Source organism: Xenopus laevis, chromosome 8L, assembly GCF_017654675.1.
Source record: "Xenopus laevis strain J_2021 chromosome 8L, Xenopus_laevis_v10.1, whole genome shotgun sequence".
Lineage (NCBI taxonomy): Eukaryota > Metazoa > Chordata > Amphibia > Anura > Pipidae > Xenopus > Xenopus laevis.
This window is the reverse complement of record NC_054385.1, coordinates 38,962,989-38,972,092: the sequence shown is the minus strand read 5'-3', so window position 1 is coordinate 38,972,092 and position 9,104 is coordinate 38,962,989. Positions and strand designations below refer to the sequence as shown.

At 36.4% G+C, this 9,104-nt stretch overlaps 1 protein-coding gene across 1 annotated transcript; it reads right to left on the bottom strand.

Moving 5' to 3' along the window:
• Positions 1 to 5,591: 5,591 nt before the first annotated feature.
• LOC121397023 lies at positions 5,592 to 8,414 on the bottom strand. Its single transcript, XM_041572724.1, has 4 exons — positions 8,017 to 8,414; positions 7,779 to 7,902; positions 6,782 to 6,855; positions 5,592 to 6,330 (listed from the first exon to the last, which is right to left on the bottom strand). Exons 1-4 carry the CDS (start codon positions 8,381 to 8,383, stop codon positions 5,903 to 5,905), a joined length of 993 nt encoding a protein of 330 aa, XP_041428658.1. The 5' UTR covers positions 8,384 to 8,414; the 3' UTR covers positions 5,592 to 5,902.
• Between the last annotated feature and the right edge of the window lie 690 nt (positions 8,415 to 9,104).

The following is a 9,104-nucleotide window of genomic DNA, read 5'->3' as shown; positions in this document are numbered from 1 at the left end:
TACATGAAACCAATTGCAAATTGCCTCAGAATATCACTGTCTACATTATACTAGAAGTAAATTTAAAGGTGAACAACCCCTTTAAGTCACAGGCATATTTACTAAAATGTGAAATATCAAATTTGATGTATGTTTGACAAAAATTTCCCTAAACAGTGGCAATTTAATAGAATGCAATTACACGTATGGGATCAGTTATCTGGAAACCCATTATCCAGAAAGCTCTGAATTACTTAAAGGCCATCTCCCATAGACTACATTTTATCCAAATAATCCAGTTTTTAAAAATGTACCTTATACTTGATCCAAACTAAGACAAACTTATTGAAAGCAAAACCAGCCTATTTGGTTTATTTAATGTTTACATGATTTTCTAGTAGACTTAAACGACCAGATTCAATTCATCGAGAAAAAGGTTTATCACATGAAATGTCATGGATGAGATTCAATTAAAGATGTGTGAAAACTGTTTTGAAGTCTATAGCAAAAAAATGGAACAGTATTTGAGAGAAATTGAATATCGTCCATGACTTTTCACGTTATAAACCCCTGAATTGAATCTGGCCCTTAGTATGAAGATCCAAATTATGGAAAGATCCGTTATCTGGAAATCCCCAGAATTCTGGATAACAGGTCACATGCCTGTACAACAAGTTTTGGCATATTAATTTTGTATTGGTGATCATTTCTGTCTTTACACCAGACGTTGTTACACCAATGCAAAATGATAAAATAAAGTGCCAAAAATATTTTTTTACCGGAAGTCGTTTCACCTGGTCTGGGCTAGCAAACTATCATTAAAAAGATAAAACAGCCTCTTTTGCATCTCATTATAGCATCATTTGCCAATATCCTACCTACGTCATTGCTTTAGTGTGTAATTCACCAGCATATTTTGCCAATTACGATTGTATTTACTCCAGCAAAATTTCAGCACATTATGCTCAAAATGGAGTAATTAAGATTTTACGTTAAATTACATTGGCACAGAGAAAATACTCTGGAAATATAGATGTATATATATGTATATATAGATGTCAATGCAACTGATCAAAAAACACCCAGGGGCGGCAGCCCCAGAGTTTGAGAACTACTGTTTTAAGTTGTGTAGCTGTTATTACACGGAAGGATGTAGGTTAGCAAAGAGCTGATGAATTAACTGGAATAACTAAAGATAATACAGGAGGAAGCTTCCTAATGGCCAAGCTTAGCTACATTTTACACCTTGTCCTCACCTGTACACAAAGATTGGGAAGATGAAGGCTGATGCTTTTACTAATCTTTCAGTCCTGACAATTCTCTCTGTGAGCCCAAACCCTCTGCTCCACTCCACTTCTTTATCTGCAGGTAACAAATGTGTTTGGAAAAAAAAATGAAAAGAAATAATGTTGCATTATGCCATGTGCTTGGGGTCCAAGAAGCCTAAAAATGTAAAACCAGCCTCCTATTCAAAGTTTCCCATCATCCAACTTTAAGCAGCTGTGGTTACCCACCAGGGTTAGTGTTTTGACCGTAGATATGTTATTCTGGTTGTGGTGTTCCCACCATGTTTTTTCTAATCCCCCTTCTTCCAAGACGTACTTGCAGGTGTTAATGAAGGAGGATTTGCCATGTCCTAAAAACCCAAAGAGCTGTAGGAGAACTCGGTAGTATTGCCTTGAGGCGAGTCATTAAGGCTGAAGCTTTCAACATTAAGGATTCCTTACATGGTTGACATTTGCAAATTTTTCCTGAAGGCTGCCTGATGCATCAAATAGAAAAAGGGGCACAAAGTGAGTTGCTTATATGCTTTATCATCAGGAATTGAAAGTTACACTTATTGGATTAGACATTTTCCTAAAATAGAACTCAGCTAAAGCCAAAATGCAACTGAAATGTGATTTATAAGTAATTTAATAGGTTCACCCCTATTACAAGTAACCAGTTCAGGTTCTAGCCCTACTTTTGCCACTGCTATCCCCTGAACTCGCTAGCACACCTCTCTGTAGATGGATTCTGGAAGTTTAATAAGGGCCAGAGCTAGGGGTAGACATGTATCTTGGGCGCAGTGGTGTTGAGGGTGTGTAAGTGGAGGAAGATCAACAGAGAATATCAGCAGTGGGGTATGGAAGTAGTATGTGGATTGTGCAGGGGTATCTTAGAGGGTGTAGACCAAGTGTTGGGTAACTTGACCTAGCATTGCAACAGACTGGATATTCTTGTTATTATTCACTGAAGCCTTCATTGAAACTTGGAACTGGCATTGGTCCTTATCTTTCTCTTAGCTTATAGAAACGTGGGTAATAATACTAGATTTATACCTTGTATTCCATGGTTAAAGAAAGGGCCAGTGCATGTAACGTTGACGTTTTTGGATTGCGACTAATATAATAGTATTTCAGTAGCGTTTTACTACTATTTCATTTTCATTTCTGCATCATTTCTCTGACCTCAAATAGTTTAAAGCTTTATATGTGGCATATACTGGAAGGGGGGAACTTTGTAGGCAGAGAAACAAAAGCCAAAGCAAACCGTTAGTTTAATGATTACAGATCTTCGGGCACACAGAACAGAGCAGCTTGTTGACATGTTGATATAACATCAGAGAACTGGCAACAGGTTGTCAGAAATATTATAGAGTGCAAGATGTTTATACAGTTTTACTTTACAAAGGGTGTATATTATAATTCCACCCAAACACACAAACAATCTATTTATAATCAGCACAAAAAAGTCAGTGTTAATCTTTCTCAGTATAGAAAAGTAGACTAGGCACAATTCATCTAGAACTGCACCTTCCCATGTTAATATTAGGTATTGATGGATGAGGGTTCAGGGCAGACCACGTATCCAGAACTTCTGATGATACAAAAAACAAAAACAATATAATGCACTGGTCTAGCTGACCCTCACACAAATTGCTACTGCAAAATTCTTATCGGTCCTGCATCCAGCTAAAGTGCCAACTGAAGATCTGGGAAAATTGCTAAAGTCCCCGTAAAAATGTAAATGCCTAATCCACACTTCACTCCAAGGCAGAGATTTATCAAAGTATAGTAGACTACATAAAACAGGATTGCAGAAAGAATGGTAGGGCCCTATAAATAAACCTTACCCTGACACACCTAACCCTCCCCCATACTACCCAAACCTGCCCCTTTCATGAGAAGCCTAAGCACTTTTGTAGTATACCCAGATCCTTATTTTGTCTGACCCTGGAGTCCTGTCTGTCTACCGATGGCTCAATTTGTATACCATATATATTCTGATCTTCAAAATATGTTAATTTGACAAGCACAGAGATAGATGGGAACAAGAGACAAGAGTAAGAGGAGGCTGGGAAATCCCTAATCCATATGCCCCCTAAGTATAGGTACAGAATTAACTGTATTTTTTGCATAGACCCTACTAAACCAAGATACACCTATTCCCAAACTTCATATCATAGTGTGCCACATTCTACTTAGAGCGGTCTTCTCTTCTTCATATTATGTTATGGGTTTTCCCAGCTTTGGCTACTGGTCTCAGGCTCTGGATAGGTGTGACCAAAGTCAAAAATCCCACACATACTTTTCTTACTGAATGCTCTTTTATGGCAAAAAAAAAAACAAAATGCCCAAAAATAGAACGTAATTAGACATTAAGGAGGTTATTTTTTAAAGGTCGAGTTTATCAGATTGTTTTTTTTTTTTTTTAGATTTATTAAGCCCCAAAGCAGCAATCAGAATCCGAAAATACGCCTTCAAAGGCGTATTAGCGATGGATTTCGCTCGAAAACTCGAAATATTTGAGTTTTTCAGGCATCAAACTCAATAAACTCTGGTTTGTCGGGTGACAATCCGAATAAGTCACACAAGTCGAATTGACGCTCATATTTTTCGAGTTTCTCAATCCGATTTTTCGAGTTAATTTATTAGTAAATAAGATAAATTTGTCAAGTTTGTTTTTGTTAAAACATGAGAAAAATATAGATCTTGGTAAATAACCCCTACGTTTTTATTTAACATAAAGGGAAAATTTAACAAAGAATAAGAAAATACAGTGGCTGTTTATGGACAACTAGGCAATTTCAGACTTTGCCACAGCCCGGGGCAAACCAAAATACTAGTATTGCTTCACATACACATGCTGTTGTCTTTTTTGTGCCACATGTTTAGGCTGCTAAAAAATGTGGAAAAAAAGTTCAGTTCCAGTTTTTTCGCATAGACTTAAAAGAGTTTTCACGTGGTGAGATAAGTCTTTCTGAATTGAATTACATCTCAAATTGAATCCCGTTCATGACTTTTCACATGATAAACGTCTGCTCACTGAATTGAATCTGAGCCAGTTTGAAAGTCTGAGATATGGGTTTTCATAAATATGCTCAGATATATTTATGAAGTGAATATCTTATTAATAGATCTTATTCTGGGTCTAACCTTTTCTCTCCTATTGGGCATTGTTTAATTTAATTTTGGTGCAATATTTACATTTTTTAATTTACTGTATATATATATTTCAGGACCCAGTTGGATAATACTGGGGGGACAGAGAACACCCTGTCCAAAGAGACCCCCATCTAGGGAATTTGCCTCTATGTGGAATTAACTTCATGCTAATGGCTCTGCATAAAAAGGTAAAACATTGTCAAAATAGCTGAATTTAAAATTAACGTTAAAAAGTTTATTAAAGATTTTAGAGAATGTAATGTCTTTGTTATTAACCTTCTTAAATAGATACTGACACCAGAAAATAACCTTTTTTATATCCATCATAACATTATCTTTGAATGCTATTTATAATTTTGCCATAAAAATATTTGCCTGATGCTTTTACAATACATTTCTTACTACCCTGTTCCTCTATGAGGGGGCTGCCATATTTGTGCCGCAGTAGTCAGTTAGCATTAGAAACTCTAACGGACAGAACGAGATGGGACAGTCAGGTTGGCAAAAAAAGGAACTTCGAGTAATAATTACTTACAAAAGCAGACCTATCAGCAAAAAATTATCCACGTGACCTATATGTAACTTTTAATGTAGATTAATATTTTGAAAAGAACATTTTTACTGCCAGTATCACATTAAAGTGCTCACATTTTCATTATCGAGTAGTTTGAGGATGTTATATCTTAACTAGGAGAGTGTAGCAATACAATTCAATACATAGGTAAGCAGGCCGTACAGTAGAACTCAAATAGAATTCAAATCAAATTCGACCAAACTCAATATAAGTTTTTTCTCCAATAAAAACATCTTTAAATTGGCCAGAGGACCTTTTCCATTGACTTATACATGAATTAACAGGTTTTTGGTGGCTAATAGTCGAATTCTTAAAGGGCCAGAGTATGATAAATCAAAAATCTAATTAGAATTTTTAAAAAATTTGAAGTGAGTTTAGATAATTCACTAGTCGAATATGACAGTTTTGACCAAAAAAACAGATTTGAAAATTCGAATTCGATTTTTCAATTCGACTTTTCAATTCGACCCTTATTAAACCTGCCCCTTTATGTAAAAAAACTAGAATGTACCAGTACATCACCAGAACATCTATAGGGAGCTTCAATAAAGGGGGCATTTTTAAATATAAATAAAATAATAAACTAATAAATTTTTAGCACAAACATCATATATTTTTCATAATTGCCTACAAAAGTCTCATTTAATATTTTTTACTTTTTTGTGAATTTAACATACTGTAGATTTTGCAAACCTGTGAACAATATTATAGCACATTTTTTAATTGGAATTAATGAGCAAAACATGTCATCATATTTGTGCTAAAAAAGCAAAATTCTTAAAAAAAAATTAATTCCCCTTCAAGCCCAGTGTAGTATAACATTTTGGCATAAATGCAGGCGTAACTTTGACATAGAATTTTTATAAACAATCACACCAACTCTTATATGTAATTTTTTTTGCTGTATGCCCTTTCAAAATGTTTACAATACAATGCAGGAAAGAGAAGATGATCTAGGAGGGCTTGAACTGATTATTTGCATCAGCCGTTTTCTCAACTCCTCTTCCCTTCTCAATTCTATCTCCTGTTCTTTCTTTCGCATTTCTATTGCGACCTCCTTCAGTTTATTTCTCACTTCTCTGTCAGATATGAATCTGAGCACCTTTAGCTTCCGTTGCTCCCTTTGTTCATCCGGGTCCCCCATTCGCTCCAGGCGAAACTGAACATCTTTAATCACTTCGCAGAAGAACTTTAGGACTCCCTCGTGTCTTCCTTTTGTCCTTATGTGGTCTTCAGGTGTGAAATTTTCAAGTGAAATCAGCCACTCCACTCCCATGTTTTTAAATGCTCTCTCCATATCATTCACATCCCCATGAGTCTTATGGGTGAGGACAACAACAGGAAATATTTCTGTGTAGAGTAAATGGATTATACTTGCCGTTATGTTCATGATTTTGGCAATTATAATACGTTCAAGTGATGTTTTTTTGCATGGTCCAAAATGCCATTAAATATATTCAAGATCAAAATTCCCTACAATTTGAGATCTTCTAGGTAACAAAAAAGAAACATTTGAATTATTATTATTATTTTGTTTTATTTACCATAAAGGTGATATAGTTATGACTTTGGGCTTCTCCGTATTAACTGTACTTTTAGATTTGCTCATCTTATCACAAGAGGGACTTAAACACAATGTCGTAATAAGCAGGAGGGCATTGACAGTGATTATAATATTTATATAAATATGCTGCTCCGGAAAACAAACACCATAATATAAAAATATTAATTTTCCCTGTTCTGTAGGAGCATTGGAGGTATAGCGTCCCCTAATGATAGAAAGGGAAAAGGCTAAAATTACCTGTTACATCTCTAGCAAATTCAAGCAACTGCTGGATCCCTGGCACCTCCTGTGGTTGCAGTCCTTTCTTCACACTAGAAAGTTAATCAATAAGTCGTAAATTGGCGTCAATAAATGTCAGGGACTTAGCCCGGTCACTCTGTAACAACACTTTTAACACATTGTAACATATTTGTGATTACAAATCACAAATTTGTTCTCAAAAAATCGAATCTACTTTTATAACGATGCTAAAATGTTGGGAGTGACTGTAGGGTTGAAAACTGGTAGCTTTATTTTAAAAAGCACATATATTATATACACTTACTCGCAGGAGATGACTGAACCAACACCATGGACCATTATAAACAGCTAACTCTAAACTTTAAATCACTGAAAATAACCCACTGGAGTTGATATCCTTATTGTTATCAAACTTTTTCAGTTGAAGCCCCCACTTTGGCTGAGGCCCCTTTAAGGGAAAATCTCTTATTTCGTCATAGTTTTTAAGCATATCAATGTTTAATCCTACAAGTTGAGGAACAAATAGACGGCACTTCTGGAGAAGATTTATTACTGCTGTATGTCCTGACGCGTTTCGGGAAATGATCCTGACTAAGGGATCATTTCCCGAAACGCGTCAGGACATACAGCAGTAATAAATCTTCTCCAGAAGTGCCGTCTATTTGTTCCTCAACTTATTGTATCTTAGCAGTCGGATACTGCTTGACAGAGCACCTGGAAAAGTACTTGTGGGGAGCAGTAGCGGTCCTTTTCTTGTTTCCAATGTTTAATCCTACCTGTGAGCTGGGCTTTTGGGTGTATCTAGAAGAGCAAATGGCCATTCTCCCCAGTTCTTACCTTAATTGGCCTTAAGACTGAGCCCCACATGGCATTAAGCCCCACATGTCTTTAGTTAAGATGAATGTATCTTAAAAAACGACTGAAGAATTAACTGGGTTAACTTAAGCTACTACAACAAAAAAGCTATACATTTTTTTTTAATCTTACCCCTCACCTGAACACAAAGATTGGGAAGATGAAGTCTGATGATTTCACCAGTTTCTCAGCCTTTATAATTCTCTCAGTGAGCTCAAACCCTCTGCTCCACTCCACTTCTTTATCCACGGGTAACAAATTTGCTGGGGAAAAAAATGTAAAGATCTTGCTTCTGTGTTATATTCTTGTGGTACAAGAAACATTTTACAGCAAGAAACATAAAACCCGCCTCCTACCCCAAGATTTCCCACACTTACCCAGCTGAGCAAAAATCTCTCCTGTTTCATAATCATCCAACTTGGAGCAGCCACGGTTATCCACCAGCATTAGTGTTTTTGTCAGCGTATATGTTATTCTGGCTGTTGTGTTCCCACCAAATGTGTTCGAGACATCTGCATACATGTTGTATTCCTGGTCTTCCAAGACGTACTTGCAGGTGTTGATGAAGGAGGATTTGCCGTGTCCTAAAAAACCAAAGAGCTGGAGGAGAACTCGGTAGTACCCTTGATTTCCTTTGGAGCAGTCATTAAGGCTGAAGCTTTTAATATCATTTGTCATTTCACAGATTCCTTTCATGTTTGATGTTTGTAGATGAAATTTTTGCTGAAGTCTACCTGATGCCATAATGGGAGGGAATGAAATAAGAAGCACAAAGCCAGCTGCTTATACTGTATGCGTTATCATTAGATAGTGAAAGTAGGATACACCCCCTTTGCTTATTCTTCGTGATTAGACAGTTTCCTGAAATAAAGCAAGGCTGCAATTTGTAATCAATAAGTAATTTAAGGGTTACGCCTATTAAAAATATCCAGTTCAGACTACTGAACTACTATTCCCTGCACACCCAGTAAACCTTTATGTTGATGGATTCTGAAAACTTAGAAGTAATTGTAGCAGGGGGATTTCTACAAAATGGACACTCTTATTTGAATCCTGGAGACCCTATCTACCTCCCAGCCTATAGTAAAGTGGTAGGGTGATAATATACTCTGAGCTGCCTGATTACAAACGAATATTATTTGACTTTAAACAAAAAGCCTTTTTAGCCCCGATCACTTTTAAATCTACAAGGTGTGTCAGGGAGACACTCTCCCACCACTCGATCACAGCACCTTGTATGCGTGTGTATTAGAAATAGTAGTATAACTACTTATTTTTATAAATAGATATTTTTATAAATAGGCCACTATGTCAATGGAGCTAATTCCCCCATAGTTTGACAAAACCACAGCTGTTTATAATTCATGGCTGGGCCTTAAGATCAGTAATCAAGTGGTCCATCCTATTGAGTTAGAAGGGACCTCCCATCAGAGGGTCCCAATTAGCCCACCAGTCACTTGGGACC

What these genes read in the sequence shown, in the direction of transcription:
- LOC121397023 (XM_041572724.1), bottom strand. Translation starts at nt 8,383, where the DNA reads ATGGCATCAGGTAGACTTCAGCAAAAATTTCATCTACAAACATCAAAC. An exon ending in AGAGATTTTTGCTCAGCTGG is followed by an intron (nt 7,903 to 8,016) that starts GTAAGTGTGGGA and finishes TTTTTTCCCCAG; the next exon opens with CAAATTTGTTACCCGTGGAT. An exon ending in TTCCCAATCTTTGTGTTCAG is followed by an intron (nt 6,856 to 7,778) that starts GTGAGGGGTAAG and finishes TTAACTTTCTAG; the next exon opens with TGTGAAGAAAGGACTGCAAC.